Source organism: Hibiscus syriacus, unplaced genomic scaffold (genome assembly GCF_006381635.1).
Source record: "Hibiscus syriacus cultivar Baekdansim isolate YM2019G1 unplaced genomic scaffold, ASM638163v2 tig00111100_pilon, whole genome shotgun sequence".
Taxonomy (NCBI): domain Eukaryota; kingdom Viridiplantae; phylum Streptophyta; class Magnoliopsida; order Malvales; family Malvaceae; genus Hibiscus; species Hibiscus syriacus.
In genome coordinates, this window is record NW_024062985.1 from 379,382 (window position 1) to 396,765 (window position 17,384).

General features: G+C 35.3%; 2 protein-coding genes and 1 pseudogene across 2 annotated transcripts in view; 1 reads left to right on the forward strand and 2 right to left on the reverse strand.

The window, feature by feature from the left end:
• Nucleotides 1–17,384, reverse strand: part of LOC120153418 (UDP-D-xylose:L-fucose alpha-1,3-D-xylosyltransferase MGP4-like) — a 35,846-nt gene that overhangs the window by 14,578 nt on the left and 3,884 nt on the right. Inside the window, exon 2 of the mRNA XM_039165370.1 lies at nt 16,106–16,109. Within this exon, the coding sequence (XP_039021301.1) occupies nt 16,106–16,108 (3 nt within the window). The 5' untranslated portion in view covers nt 16,109. The remainder of the gene's footprint in view (nt 1–16,105; nt 16,110–17,384) is intronic.
• Nucleotides 19–2,924, reverse strand: LOC120153420 (annotated as a pseudogene).
• On the forward strand, nt 5,833–9,462 carry LOC120153416 (phosphatidylinositol 4-phosphate 5-kinase 10-like). The gene is made up of 10 exons (XM_039165365.1): nt 5,833–5,981; nt 6,070–6,235; nt 6,478–6,588; nt 6,899–7,086; nt 7,296–7,387; nt 7,514–7,561; nt 7,791–7,892; nt 8,365–8,422; nt 8,523–8,839; nt 9,213–9,462. The coding sequence occupies exons 1-10, from the start codon at nt 5,833–5,835 to the stop codon at nt 9,242–9,244; spliced, it is 1,263 nt and encodes a 420-aa protein (XP_039021296.1). The 3' UTR covers nt 9,245–9,462.

Here is a 17,384-nt window from a genome sequence, read left to right on the forward strand (position 1 = left end):
CATATAAGAGAAATGAGGGAGAAAAAAAGTTGCATTTGGGACAATTGATAAAGGAACCAACTGGAAAACGTGAGAAGGGTAGTTACAGGCAACTCCATCCTCATAAAGGAAAGATTTTACACAAGTGTGTCATCATCTTCATTGGCTCGATTTAATGGAGATTCATGCAACATATCCAGCCTTTAGCTTCATTGCTTTTTGTTTGACAAAGAAAGCTGACAGCACACTTTTGGTCCTAACAGGTGCACGTACAATCTGCCGATTTGGGTTATCGAATGACCTGAATGCTGTCAATGGTTTGAAACCCTCTAGTTTCTGCCAAAAATAGCAGAGATTGTATATTAAACATGCCAAGCAACAAAGTATATAGGAATACCCCCCCCCCCCAGAGAAATTTGGATTACCCATTCGGAACCAAAAGTTGGCTCTAGTGAATCGTTTTGAATGGATATCAAGATTTCAAATTCTAAAGTTTAACAAATACGATTAAAATCACAATTGTAAAATGAAACGAAAAGCCTCACTAACCAAATATCAATTGATATACCAAAAGGTATCGAGATAACAGATCGAGACAATGAATCAACCCTAGTGCTAACATAGAAGCATCCATAAAAAGGACATCAAGCATGTATGTAGTCTTGGTGATTTAAATAATACCCTTTGTATGATACCCAATGATGGCACCTGTGCATTAGAAGCAGGAAAAGGTGCTGCTGCCGACTTTGTCCTTGCATTTTCTGCCAGAATTGTAGTCAAAATACAAGTCTTAGCATCAAAAGCTTCTTTTTCTTTTTCACTTTTTTCTTCTTCCTTTTATCATCAAATGACTTATATTAACAATACTAAATGAGCTACTAGTCTAATATACATACCCACTAATTGGAAAACCTCAGAAGCAACACCAGAAGGTTTTGAAATTTCATTGCTGCATGGTAAGCAATGTTTATAACTTCTTGCTCTCAGCTGAGCGTTAGAAGAACACTGGAAGGAAAATATCCATTCAACGTTGAATTTTTAAATCAACTAACCTTGCTAAAGGTTGCGTAGTCCCTTTCAAAGTAGTTTCTGAGGATAAGTGCCACGAAAGAGTTTTTGATGCAGGAGTATCTATAGTTAAAGACATTTAATCAATGCCACGATACTCGCCTTCTCCTATAAGAAAGTATATTGCAAAAATGAAGAAAACACTAAAATTAGATGAGCTCCTGCCTGCTAAGAAACACTATACCTGAAGGTTGAAGACGAGATTTAGCCTGAAAATAGTTTGCCTAGCATCTGTCGGTAACTGAGGACTAAAATGTACCTTCTTGCTGACAGAATCTGGCTTAGAGAAAAATGCAATGGAAAGAAGCAAAAAACAGGACAAAAAGGAAAGGGAAATGAGAAAAACAAAAACAACTTCACCCACTAATTAGCTTCCAGGAAGGGGGGACTTTCTATCAACTACTCTTACTTGGTAAAACGTAATGCTTGTGATGTCTTGGGATTAATGCCAACAGATGCTGCTGCCTGAGACCTTCTTTATTCGTGTATGTTTGGCATGTAAGAAGTTTCTAATATTAACAAACTAAAATTAGTTAAGGGCCTCAATTCAATATGTTTCTTGTGCTAGCATATTAAGCAAGAGAAGTACAAAGAGATTACTTGATTTAACAAGATGCTTTTAGCTCGATGGTTGACACTTCCAATGTTTGCTGGTCAAGAAGATCAGTCAACTTGTAAGCCACAGTGCCAAGGTGATCAACAGCATTAACAAGAGCACGTACAGCATAATCTTTCAGGTTGTCCTGTACCCTAACAAATGTATCACACAGAGAAAAGTAGCATCATGAGAAGAGAAAATGGAAGTAAACCAAACACAATCAAATGCAAAGCATGCCAGCTTGATTAAAAAAACCATCACAGAGGCATTATGAGCAAACCGATCATGTTCTGAAGTCAATCATGGTATTGCTTGCATGAAAATGAAAAGGCTGTTACACAAAAATGAACTAAGAAGGTTTAAAAGTAAAATAGGTAGCCTCACATCTGCTTCTGCTCATTATGGAGATAAGACTTTTCGCAATATTCTGCAGCTGAATAAAGTTGAGGCCTTAAGTTCTTGAGCTCCTATAGAACACAAGGGTCAAACTTATCAATTAGTATAACAACGAAATGCTGGAAAGTTTTAAAATGCATGAGCTAAAATATTCATTAAATCAAACAAGGACAACAAGTTAACAAAACCATATAGAAGTCACGGCTCTTGCAGATATTATCTTCAGATGCACGGATTTTTCAATATTCTCCGAATATGACATTCTTACATTGTTGCACATAATGGACTTGAAACTTGAAAGAGGTTTCCCATTGCCTCATTCAATTCAATTCACTTTCTACTTGACTGATACGATGGCTCTAAAGTCTAAACTCATGAATGGAAATCAAGCAAGCACTGTTCTTCGATAAACACAATAAGAGGCCGATATCTAACTTACCATAGGTTCATCCATTGCTATGACTGTACTTCTAGCTTTGGAAGATATCTAACTTTTAACTCAGTCATAAATGCTACGTTCCACCGATACTAAACCTTGAAGTCTTGTTATTAAGACGCCAATATATATATATATATATAGCAAAAAACACAATTTTTCGTAGGAACAAGGGAATTTCTTTATTCATGTCATTTTCTCTCCGTCACATCTCCCATCAGCAATCAAGCAGTGACTTCTAAAGTCAACCAAAAAAAACAAACAAAACAAAATCTTAACAAAAATCAAATCAAATTGAAAAAGATATCCATCTGGTCCAAAAAGACAGGAACTAATAATGAAGAAATGAACCTGCAAAGCTTTAACGAAGCTCTTGCTACGCTCCATGGAGACCTCGTCGGAGGTCATGGCGAGATTATCAGGCCTGTGTAACTCCCCCTCATTAAGTCACCTCTTATTAGATTTCGATGATCAAAATCCCAACACCTAAACCTCAAAAAAGAACCTTAGGGAAGAATTCGAAAATTGAAGGATCCAAGCACCAAAAAAGAAGTGAAGTTGCTGTTAATAAATGAATGAAACTAGTAAGGATTTTTGGGCTAAACAAACTTGAAAGAGAGTAAAAAATAATTTAACAAAAGAAAAGGAGTTGGTCTAAGAAAATTTGGAATTGAGAGCAGGGAAAATGACTTTCCACCGTTTTCGCGCGAGAGTGTTACTGTTGTATCTAATTCCAAAGAGGTAGCGTTTAATGCGGTGGTTGTCGAGTGTCGACTCACCTCACTCGATCCGTTTCGGTGATTTCATTTCATTATTTTAATTTTTGGGTAAATTATTTCCTCACAAAACTTTACTCATTCTTATTTTATTCACTAAATTTTAATATATTTTAACTTAATCACTTAATTTTAAATTTCTCATGTTTTAATAACTCTACCACTAAGTAATTAACATCACTATAACATGACACGTGACATCAAAATGACATCACTTTGAAAAAGTTAAATTTATATTAAAGCGATTAAATTTTGAACCCACATAAAATCATATTTTTCTCTTTTTTCCCTATCATTACTCCATTATTAACTTTATCAAAATATTATTATTTTTTATCATCGTCACTATCAATTGTAAAGGGTGCCGTCAAGATTTAACCTAAAAGGAATTGATTTTTGTTGTCAAAAGTTTTAGGTATCATAGAAGTCATTCTATTATTTTTAATTATTAATTTACCCAAAAAATATTAATTTTTGTAGTGAAATGATTTGTAGGGTTCTTTCTTTCTCTGTTGTTTACTTCCATTATAATTCAATTGTGTGTAGTACAGTTATTTGCATCAAATATAAATTTTCATTCATTTTTTATGTTAAATAAAATTAAAACTTTTAAAAATATCCATGAACTTGAAAACTCTTTTATAATTCCTTGTCATTAATTTTACAAATTGAAAAAAGCAATTGCAACACCATACTTTTAGTTTTTATCATTATGGTCGTTTAGTTATAGATACTTGTATTTGTATTTTAGTTTTGGATTTATGTGTAACGTGACTCTAAGGTTTCTTTTAGGATTTGGATTTCACTTTTCTATAAGATGAAATGGGTTGTAGGAAACAAAGGTAAGTTGTCGATAGACAGAAATATTTTAGGATTCGAATTCACTAAGCAAAATAGGTTTTTTTTAGTTCTATAGCGACGTTTTTAAGCGCCGCTAAAAACTTTTCTAGAGCCAATAAAGTGCCATAAAAAAGCGCCGCTAAAACCAACCTCGCAAGAGGTCAATCTACATCTTACGGCTACACCTGTCATTTGGTGTGATAATACCAGTGCAATTTCACATTCTGCTAACCATGCATCATGCTAAACTTAAACATATAGAGCTGGATTTATGTTTCGTAAGGATAAAATCGTGGATGGATCGTTCATATCAACTATGTGCTTGCAGTTGATCAGATAGCTGATGTCCTAACTAAGCCTTTGTCAGCACCGTTTTTTTGTTCGGCTCAGGAGCAGCTTAGAGTTCTTTGAGCAGAAGAGTCGAGGTTGCAAAGTGTTAACAATGTTTTCTTACATCAGCCTACAGGAAAGCTTTAAAGACATTTAGAGAACGAGAAACATAGAAAGTATGTTAGAGTTATAAGCTGTGATGGTATGTTAGTCCAAAGTTAGTTGTTAGTTTGTGTTAGGTTCTGTTATGCGTTATGAGAGCTGTTGTGATATTGAAGTTTGTATAGACACATAGTTTTTTTGATAATGATAAGTTGATTCCGAGGTTGATTTTCTTGAAATACTTCTTAATCTTTCACACATCCCATGCCATTGAGTTCATAAATTTATACAGTCTTTAAAAACACCATTCGACATTAACGCACATACTTCTAATATATAGTTCGAACTCAAATCTCAAGAAAAATAACAATTTCTTAATTAATTCGTTTGGTTTATGGAAAAACACCAACTTTAAGATGCTTTGTCTAACAAATATATAGATTATGATAATTTTAAGAACGGTAAAGCACATCAATAGTCTTTAAGTTACAATTATTATCACTTACATTTATACTTTGGATTAATTTGATTGGATTTCTGTAATTGATGCTATTATCACTTATATTGTTAAATAAATTAAAGATATTTTAAAAATATTTATAATTTCAAAAAATAAATTATAATTTTTTATATATTTTTAAAAAGTTTATGATAAATTTTAATTATTATTTAAAATGTTAGAAAACATTAAAAATAGTTTGAATTGAGAGTTTTGAATGAGATATTAACTATTAAATTAACATCATGTAGTCCTCTCAACAGCATGTAACGATGGGATGATAATACAACTTTTCGATATCTTTATTGATTAATGTGTAACTTTTAAAAGTTAGTCAGCCAAGTCCATAAGAAAACCATAGTTTAAGTACTATTATTGTACTTTACCCTAATAAAAAAACCGACCCAACTATGCTTACGGATTCCAACTGTGGCTAAACTAAACCAAACCGGACACGATATTGTCCTAAAATGAAAGTAGTTGGTTGGAACCCACTTTGAATAACCCATAACCGATTCGGACCCGAAATGCAGTTTGCCTTCTGCTCTCCACCGGCCATTTTGCAACAAATTAAATCGTATATATAATGCAAATTCCAACCCCCAAAAATAAGTGGGCAAAGCCTTGGGGTTTCTTTAAATTCAAGGAATTCAATGTTCTTGCAATTCTTTTAGACCTTCACTGAAAGAAAGAGAAAAATAACAAGAGAAGAAGGTAGAATCAAATTCATTTATCCCACCAAAATGGTTTTTTTATTCATTTATCATCAAATCATTTTGTTGATAACTTTTTGCAGAGAGAGAAATAGATGGCAGAGTCAAGTAAGGATATTTCGGCTTTGGATTTAACAGATTCGCAAAGATATTGGGTTCATTATTCCAGACAGCAGTGTCTTAATCTCCCTCCAGGATCAATTACTGCCTTTGAATGGAAAGACTATTGTCCTAGAGTTTTCAGGTTGTCTTTTTTATTTCCGATCAATGTTTTAATCTTTGGATTATATGTTGTTTCATCGCTAAACTGTTTGTTGAAATTCCTCTGCCAGGCTTATACAAGAGCTCGAAAATATCAACAATGAGTGTTACATGATATCGATTTGCAGCGACGAAACTTTAAGGAAAGTCACTTCAAGTTCGAAACCTGGCAACTTCTTCATTTTGTCCACGGACAACCGATTTGTAGTAAAAACACTACGCAAATCTGAAGTCAGGGTAATGAAAACAGCCTTTGAAATCATCTACTAATGGAATATTTTCTGGTAGATATAATGTAAAATCATATACATTGCTTTTTTCGCATTTGTGGTGTAAAGCCCTGAGATAATCATCTTCTCAAATTAAAACCTTTAAGAGATTGGATTCTAGTAAAGCCCTGAGATGAACGTATTTCTAGACATCTTTGAGGTTCTGAATCAGAAAAGAACGTCTAAATATGGTTAATGCATTTGATGTAGGTCCTCCTAGAAATGCTCCCAGCCTATTATAATCATATCAGAAAGTTTCGCAGCACGGTCTTGAGCAAGCTTTATGGAGTTCATGTCGTGAAGCCGGACGGAGGTGCTAAGGTAGAAGTAACATTATTTTATCTCATAGTAAAGTTTCTCATACTGGCATTTTTCTTTTCAATGGAATCCATAGTTTTAAACTGTACAACAAAGAGCTTTGTCACGTAAATTAAGTACCAAGATATTGATGATTGCGAGGGCTGCAAATTAAAAATGCAGGTCATCTGGAGGTACACGATGCATGTCTCCCTCCATGAAGGGATTCTAAATTAAGGGTCTTAGATAAATTTACATTAACATAACTTCGAGCTTTCCCTTCCTTTTGGCCGTTAATAATATGCACTGATATTTTTCGGAATTGGGGGAACAGGTTTACTTTTTGGTTGGGTCAAACATATTCAAATCCGACTTGTTGATGCACCGGTGTTATGACCTCAAAGGTTCCCTACAAGGTCGAAGAGTCGAAAAAGTGAGATTCCGTGAGAAAGTTCTTCATAAAGAATCGGATCTTGATTTTCACTTTTGCCTTGAACCACTGATTCGACATAGGCTTATGAAGTAAGTCCATCAATCTATGTCTTCTCTCTTAGCATAGTTTTCTTTTTGATAAATGGTAAGGTGATTTTTATGCAATTGCCTATTGTATACAATTCTAACAGTAACCCCCTCCCTTTTTCCCTTCTCCGCCCCTTCAGTGTGTGCAAGCGAGTGTGTTACCTAACGTGCATAATCCTTGGTTGATTAACAATAGAATTTTTATTTGACAGGCAAATCAAGCATGATTGTGCTTTTCTCGAGGCTGCGGGCGTCATGGATTACAGTATGTTACTTGGCTTCCATGTAAAAGGTTCACCTAAAGGTGAATTTGTTTCCCATAAATTCCCACTTTTTCGTGAAAAAATTATCTTCGATATCAGATTCTTGAAAAACTATCTTGTTATAAGAGGCAGAGTAAGATTTCTGATAAGCTTTTAGTCTCTCACAGATCTCTCGGAAGCTGGACGTTCACTTTCTACAGACTCTGAACGTGGAGGTAATTACTTGCATCAAAAGGATCTTGATTCTCATCATTTTATTACATGTTATTCTTGTGAGGAGGCTCGGAGCTGCCCCAGTTCTTGGCAAATGTAAAGCACAGAGAAAAAAGATCGTGCTACGGAAATACAACAATATTGCATTATTTAAAAATACCAAATGACTAATTCTTCCAGAAAAGTGCATATCTTATGAAATTTTACGTTCACTTCATTGTCTTTCTGCAGGTTCTGTTGACACTAATCCCAGCGATGGAAGGAGATTGTCCTGTGACTCGTTGTATCATAGTGATTTATCCTCACAGAGATATTCCACAGCTTCAATTCGAGGTGATATATTGAAAATGCATCTTATTCATCATGATTCTTTGTTGTTGAAAGGCAAAGTAAAAAGGAAAATGTAAAAGACCAAGAACTTGAAAAATTCATGGAAGGAGATTGTCCTGTGACTCGTTGTATCATAGTGATTTATCCTCACAGAGATATTCCACAGCTTCAATTCGAGGTGATATATTGAAAATGCATCTTATTCATCATGATTCTTTGTTGTTGAAAGGCAAAGTAAAAGGAAAATGTAAAAGACCAAGAACTTGAAAAATTCAGAATTTGTAAGAAGCTTAACTGTTCTAAACTCTAATGATGTCATATCCATTGAACTAAAATCTATTTTGCCAATCATCCTTTCCCGCATGTTCCTCTAGCTATGAGGAGCTTGCTACGGTGTTAGCGTTAAGCTTTATAATGCATGATCTGGTTTTCCACCTTGCAGATTCAGTTGATTTCAATGATAAAAAACAAAAAGATTCAATTGATTTCGAGTCAGAATTGAGTTTTGGTGATCAGTGGCTACCAGGTAACAGGTAAATATTTGCTTTTTTAACCTAAAATAAGTCTCATTTGATATGGGGTTCGAAGATGATGCAGTGAGGAATCAATTGTTTTGCGTTGGCTTTCTCGCAGTCAAACTACTAGGTTCGGTGAAGAATTGTCTGCGCGTGGTGTTCACATACCAAAGAATGGAATCGGAACTCTAACATCACATGAAAATCTCAAGTCTGGGGAGTGCTATGAAGTTCTTTTGTATTTTGGAATAGTGGATTTTTTCCAAAACTACAGTGTGATCAAACGACTCGAGCATGCGTACAAGTCATTGCATTTTGATCGAAAGATGATTACAGCCGTAAACCCCAAAGCATATTCTTCTAGATTCCAGGATTTCATCGGTGACATATTTAAAGCTGACGAATCACTCAATCTTCCCACTGATCTCACTAGCGGTAAGTTCTTCCTACAAGTTTGTACACATTGGAAACATTGTTTACTTGAGTTCAATTTAATTTCCTCAATGAATAGGGTTTTCAAGCAACGATTTAAGAATCAAGATGCTACCTCTGACATTAGAATCTGATATCAGGAGACTTAGAGAATCTGCTATGTTCACATATAGATTTAATCCCATACTAACTAGATGTGTTTTCTGCGAGACAAAATCACGAGACTTTCGGACTAAAGCGTCATAGAAGAAAGCTTGAAGAGCTCCTCTAATGGTTCATAGTCATATTAAAGCATCAATGTTTTTGGGTGCAAATTAAAGCTTGCTTGATATGTACAAAACTTAACTGAATCTAAGTTTTTGGTGGTTTTTTTCAGGATGCAGAGAAAAGATGCTGCAAATGCAATGAAGGGAGTAGGTTTTGGGCATGTGAAGGACTCCAGAAATCATGGAAAGATGTAACATTGTACATTAATCTTCTGTAAGAATCCCTTAATTACTTGAAATTAGAAAGGGAAAAGAAAATTCCAAATTGGATCCTAGAATTTTGTTGCTAATGATAAAATTCCAAATGTGCAACGTATACCATTCTGAACATCCCTGTAATATTTCTGGTGTAAAATTAATAGCAAGGTGTTGTAAATGTTAAGATTCAAATTTTATATTTGCTGCATCAACTAATGAAATTAAGTCTCGGGTTGAGTTTGACATATGCATTATCCCTCATGCAGGACAGACATAAGATTTTATAAACAGAACAGATTATCAATAAAAAATATAAAAAAATCAACTAAGTTATATAAGAATGTTAGTTGACTTACCAATTTTAGTTTTGTCTATATTTAATATTGACATATTCTTGTCAATATATTTTTCATATTTATTGTATAGTTGACTTTCCTTTAAACTGTAGAATACGCTGTAGGTCTCTAAAGTGTAACATAAATACATAATACAACATATTATTTTTTACTATTATTTTATTTTGCATGGTATCAATAGCAGTTTTTTTTCTGATCTTTTTTTTTGTGAGGGTTCATCGATCCCCTCTTGTGTGCTTGATTTTTTGTGCCTCTGTGTTTGAGGTGTTTTTTTTTGTACTTAAATATGCAATTCAAGATGATAGAAAACTCCATTTTATGTGCTACTGTTGGAACTACTGTGAAGTTCAATGGTAGAAATTATGCTCTTTGGTCGCAAGCGTTTCGTACATTCATTGATTCTCAAGGACGTGATAATCATCTCGTTAAAATGATGATGGACACTAAAGATTCCAAATATGCAGCATGCATGGCTTCAGTCTGATTGTGCAGTGAAAACGTACTGCTGAATTCTTTGGAACCAAATATTGTTGCCTCCGTTGGGTCGATTTCAACTGCTAAGGAGATAAGAGATTCCATTAAAGAGATGTTTTTTAATGATGGTAACGATTCTTGAATTCTCTTTGTTTGAACAAGATGTGGATAACAAACAAGGTGAAAAATCCCTTCCATAATTTTTTGCTACATATAGAGGAATTATCAACAAATTTCGTGAATTACAGCCTCTCTTTACAAATTTTTAAACTTAAAAACGTCAGTGGGAAAATCTATTTGTTTGTGGATTTCTTATGAATTTGACTGACCAATACAATACTCTTAAAGCAATTATTGTTATATTCCTTTCAGCTGGTTTTGTTTCTTCAGTTGGATTTGAGGATGTTATTCAAAATTCTAAAATGGAGTATGAACGGTTAATTCAGTCACAACCAAATTCCACTGCCTCTCATACTTTCCCAACAGGTACCGCGGCACTTGCAACTCTTTCTGATAATTACATGTGATAATCACTCGCAACTCTTTCCCAACAAGAAACAAACAGTTGTATTAAGATCTAGTGCTGAAGCGGAATATCATGTCATGGCTCAAATTACATGGGAGTGATTCTGGTTGAAAGCTCGCCTCGAAGATTCGAAATCACCTATTCAGATCCTATTCCTATACATATTGTGATAATCATGCTGCAATTCATATTTCAAGTAGTCATGTTTTTCACAAACAGACTAAATACATTGAAGTTGATTGCCATTTTCTGATAAATGCAATTACTAATAAGAAGATGTGCACTTCTTTCACACCTTCAAATTGCATATATGTTCACTAAAACAATTAAGAATGGAGATTTCCACAGATTAAGTGACAAGCTTTGTATGATAATGCTCCAGCTTGAGGGGAAGTGTTGGTTGATTTATCAATTTTAGTTTTGCTATATTTAAAATTGATAGATTATTTTCAATATACTTTCCATATTTATTGAATTGTCCATCTAAGTCAGTTGGTAGAGCACAAGGTTCTTAACTTTATAGTCGTGGGATCGAGTCCCATTGAGGGCAATTCATAAAGGAGGTATTCCACGGAAGTTGCTCTCAACCTGGCGTTGGGGGCAGCCTACTACCTTACATCCTCCTTACCCTATTATATATGGGAATATGGTCAGCTAATTTTATACTTTCCATATTTATTGTATAGTTAATTTTTCTTTTAACCGTAGAATACTTTGTATATATAGGTCTATAAAATATAACCTAAATATATAATACAACATATTATGTTCTACTATTTTAATATTTACAAAGTATTTAAAATTTTAGAACTCGTCAACTCTCTCGGTAGATCTCTGCTCAAATGCTTGTACCGAGTTTTTCCATGTGTGGCAACCATAAATCCCCTTGTTGACTTTTGGTGGTTTCGGTTTGAACATGACCCGTGGTGTCTCTCTATTAGCCATAATGCGCACAAGGGCTTGTCGCACCCTAGGCCCGCCCCTGACCCAACGAACAACGCACGGATTGACTCAACAGCTTCAAAGATTCATGCAGACCCCAAAGACCGGGTCTTGAATTTGGCAACTTTTGTTAAATTTATAGATTAAGTTAACAAAAATTGGCAAGTTCTGCTTATTGTTAAATGTTAGGCATAATATAACGAGAAAGACGAGCGTGCTATGATAATCGATGTTTGAATTAGAAAAATACCCGACCAAATTTAGACGAACATTGATTCATGCATATGCGGAAGAAAAAAAAATATAATGGCGTCAACGAAGTCGGGTGAACAGTGAGGATGTTTCATCATTTATTGAAGGGGGGACATTAATATGTGGTGGATTTATAGAATAAGTTTGCATGAGCTTTTTGGACCACATTAAGTTAAGACATAACTACTTTTAAGTGGTCCGTATTATCTATCATCTTAATTATTACTGCTCTGGCCCTCCAATTAATCATCTTTATCTTGTCTTTTTTGCAACGTCACCATGTTCTTTTTTTTTTCTGTTTAAAGATCTCGAATACGCATGTTTTTTTTAAAGAAGGTACTTTGTATTGAATCATTTACAAATTACACTATCTCATACCTCATTAAAAAATATCTCTAATTCTAAATGGAGGAAAAAGAGTATTCCTTAAGGTAGTTAGAAGCTAAGAACATCAATATAAAGTTGATCACACAAAACAAACACCGTCCCTACATCCTAACATATAGAAATTGAGATAGGGATCCATCCAATTAAACCAGCCACTACCCAACGAAACATCGATCAGAACCAAGAACAACAATCATCGAGAAAAATAACTCCTGAGGCTCGAAATGAAAACTTGGACAACAGGAATCTGCATTGGCCACAAATTATAAACCCATATTCCTATCTTCCACTCAGTACATAATCTTAACCATACTTGCCATTCACCTCAGCTTAATAGAACTTAAAACGCTATTGAAGGCTTATAAGATTGAAGTATATTGCCTAGCATAATTGGAACAACCAGATAGTTCATATAATGAAAGTGATTGATTCTCGCAAACTACTGGAATCATCAACAACGACAAAATTCCCATAATTTCCTTCAAAAACGCAAACAATGACGAATCCATTGTCAAGAACCGTTAATGCTAAACCGTGGCTGCACCAGTAGTACTAAACATGAAAAAATAATCTTGAAATGATAGCAATCCATGATCATTAAAAAGCAACAGAATCCCAACTTCCGACCATAATAAAGAGAAGCTTAACAGAATAATCAAAAACACTATCATCATCTTCCAATCAATAAAGAATCGGGGCTACGAACAAAATCTTGAATACTAGGAATCAGCGAGGGCCAAAGCGAATTAGCCCACACACCTATCTGAACCATAGCGGAATGAGAAATATGATCGACCGAGAACGACTTACATTGAAACCTGATCTTGTTTCGGCACAACCATTTATTCCAAATAATATCGAAAAAAATATGATATTCCATAGCGCCCAAAATTTCTTTTTGATATTCTGAGAATACCATACATGCAGCAAGTCTTTAATATTCGAAGGAAACACCATACTGATATTCCACACAGAGCACCAACGTTGCCAAATCTGCCACACAAACTTGCAATGCACCAGTAAATGATTAATAGATTCTGGAAACCTAGTGCAGAAAGAACAACAAGAATGATCCGAAACGGGAACTCCTCGCTTGATTAACTCGGAGATTACCGACAACCTTTGATGCACTGCTTTTAAAACAAAACCGGACACTTTTGGTGGAACGAATTTACACCATACAAATTTCTAGATTGGATCTTCCAATTTACCTGCAGTGGCCACACTAAGACAAAATGATTTGGGAGTGTACATACCATCAGCAGAGCCGACCCATTTCAATTTATCAATAGCAGGAGCTGAACTTACAGCTCTGTTTAAAACCTCTAGAAAATTTGACCAAAAGTCTATTTCGAGGCCTCTCCTAAGCTCAATCTTCCATTCCCAGACCCCATTCATCCAAATCTCAAACTCGTATATGTTCTCGGATTTTTTTTTTGCGCCAGTCCATAGATTCTAGGAAAGGATGCTTTAAGGGAAAACATTTCGGACCAACGATCATTCCAAAAGTCTATTTTATCACCATTACCCATAACGCAAATAAAATCATCTCTCACATTCCCCTCAAAGGAAATAGACGGGTTAATAATATTGCGCCAAACCCAAGAAGCATTACACGAGTTAATCTCTTTTGGAACAATTGAATCAGAACAATAATTGTACTTAGCAACTATAATTTTTTTTCAAAGACTATCACTCTCCTGACTAAAACGCAAAATCCATTTATTGAGTAAAGCTCGATTCATCGTTTTAACATCATAGATACCCAAGCCCCCATGAGATCTCGGCCCACATACATTTTTCCATTTTAACTATTGAATTTCTCTCTCCGAATTTCCTTTCCAGACAAACGAGGCTATGAATTTATTAATAGATTCTGCGACGGACTTAGGGATAAGAAATAATGTTATATATAGTAGACAAGTAAATTAAATAACACATATCTGATCAGAGTAATTCTGCCCGCAAAAGATAAGAATTTGTTTTTCCAGCTCTGTAGACGATGTTGTACCTTTTCCAACACTGGTTGCCATAGAGTATTCGAATTCTTTTTGTGACCCAACGGAAGACCTAAGTATGTAGTAGGTAGAGAATCCCATCCGCAATGCATAAAATTCGCCCAACTTCTTATCATGCTTTCGTTAACATTGATACCGAATATCTTTGATTTCTTCATATTTAATTTTAATCCCTCCGCCAACTCAAACTTTTTTAAAACACGATTGAAATTCATTAAGCTCATAACATTTGATGCCTAAAAGATCAATAGGTCATCAGCAAATTGAATGTGAAATATGTTCTGTTTCTGTACCTAACTCCGACACCATCACACAACCTATTCACCGATGCTTTCAATAACATACCACTGAGAGCCTCCCCAATAACATTAAAGAGCATTGACGATAAGGGGCAGCCCTGCCTTAGACCTCTCTTTATTGAAAAATTGTCAGACAGAAAGCCATTAACTAGAACAATAATAGATGGAGTCGAAATGCAGAATAATACCCACTTTCTCCATCTTTTTCCGAAGCCCATCTTTTTAAGAATAAGATTCAAAAAATGCCAGTCAACAGTATCATAGGCTTTACTAAAGTCAGCCTTAAAAATCACAGCTTCTTTCTTTTTCTTGGAAATGTCATCAATAACTTCGTTTGCAATCAGGATACAGTCCGCGATCTGCTTACCCGAAATAAATGCAAACTGATATTCCCCTGTAACTTCATTAAGACAACTAGCCATTCTCTTTTCCAGAACCCGATACACTATTTTATACAAACTCCCCACCAGAGAAATCGGTCTAAAATCCTCTAGATGAACCGCCTCATTCATTAACCTTCGGGATTAGGGCGATATACGATTTGTTAAAAGAATGGTCCTCAACTCTGTCCCAATAAAAATCAATCATAAACAACATTACATCTTCCTTGATAACATTCTAGAATTTTTAAAAAAAATCCAAGTTGAAGCCATCTAAGCCCGCGCTCTCGAATCGTCAGACGAATTAATAACGGACCATACCTCTTCCTCGAAAAACAGACTTTCCATCAACCTTCTCGAACCAGCACACAATCTCTTAATTGGAATGTCCCATTTCTTTACTAGAATAGTCTTCACTTCATTGAAAGAACCCCGAAAGTAAGAAACAAAGGCTTGTTGAATCTTAGCTTGCTGTTTTAAAACCAAATTCTGCACCTTCAATTTTGAAATATGGTTTCTTCTAGCTCTTGATGAAGCAGTTAAATGAAAAAACTTTGTATTCCTATCCCCTTCTTTAAACCACCTAAGTCTAGATTTTTGAAGTCACTCACATTATTCTTTCCGCAAAAGAGACCACAACCGAGCCTTCATTACAACAAGATCGAACTGGGCAGAATTAGAATTGGGATTCGAAATACACCTTTTTTTCTAACTCTTCTATTAACATCCCGATATTATCCACATAATCTATATTACTCTCATGCAAAGATCTTGCTCTTTCTTTAGTGATAACCTTTGTAAGCAAAAATGACTGCGAAATGCTTTTGCCTCTATTCGATTCCCACACATCCTTAATTATGTCCACAATAATTGAATCTTCAGCCCAATAATTAAACCATTTGAAGGGCCTCACAAGTTTTATATGTTTCTTTTCTTTTAAAACTAACGGATTATAATCTGATACACTTCTTAGTAAAGATAATTGCACCAACTCTGGATATAAGCAGGCAATTTCAGGAGAAATCAGTATCCTATCCAGTCTACTAGCAACCACAGACGACCCGTCCCTAAACCAAGTGAATAAACTGCCCAAAATTGGGACTTCAAATAACTCCCACCTAAAAATGAACTCTTCAAACATTCTCCTCGCAGTAGGTAGATTGAAGGCCCTCATTCTTTCGGAGATATACCTTACTACATTAAAGTCCCCCCCACAACAACTGGGCACTTAAAACTTGAAATTACATTACTAAGTTGCTCGAAAAAATCACTCATTTCGCTTTGATAGTTTGGCCCATAAACGTTAATAATTTCAATCTCTAAATTGTTCAAAATCAGTCTGCCTTTTAGAGCAACAATTCGCCTATACATAATGTTACTATTCACCATAAAAACATTACGGTCCCATAAAGTAATGAGACCTCCCGAGGCTCCTTCCGTAGGCGCAAAAATCAAACCCCTACCAAAACAACCCTTTAAAACACGTTCAACAAAAACAGAAATCTCACCCACTTTTGATTCCTGAAATAACACTATACTAGGCTTATTGGACTGTAAAACCCGACTAATTGCTCTTAATTTAACGTTTTTCCCCAACCCTCTAACATTTCAGCTTAAAACTGAGAAACCTGAATCCATAATATCAGAGCACACAGAAATAACATGACAAAACAATTCTCAAACCCAGATCAAAGTTTACCCGAGAGCTTATTCTGCTCCAATATGTGGATGACTACCTCTTTCGAAGCTGAGAATACAACACCCAGAGCCTCTCCAACACTAAAAGTAGCCTCCGATTCATTTTGTAAACCCTCTGAACCAGCAATGTTCTCCCTCGTAGAATTAGCTTAATCCAATGTACCCCTTCTTGCAACTTATAACATTTGTCGTCTTCTAGAACTCTTCTTTTTTCTTCTTGGAATGATAATTTTAGAACGAGTTTTAATTTTAACCCCATTCGTTCCTTTTTCAACGCTGGAAGAAATGTTTTCTTGAGATTTACGACAATCCTAGATATGCTTCGAGGATGATGAAACCGTTATCACCCTACGAGAATATGATATAGGGCCCTCGCCCTCTATCCTAATTGAATACACCTCATCAATGGGGATATCCAAGAGCCTAGAGTTGTTTGAAACAGACTGTGTCTCCCAAACTTGCCCAACATCTTTATTTAGTTCCATAAACCCGACACTATCATCCGCGAACAGATCCTTAGGCACATCATTAGCAAAAATCGAAACATCATGTAAGGCCTCATCCACAACAACCCTCGTTTCCACCTCAGCATCCACGAATCCCCTACTGACTTCCATCAGTTCGTTGACATTATCGCTCCTCTGACAGAGCGAAGCAGCCAAATTAAATGCGTCATTGGAACCAAAACTTGCAGCATGGTCTTCTTCTATCAACTGATCCTTACTCGCTACCACAACATCTGGGCACCACGC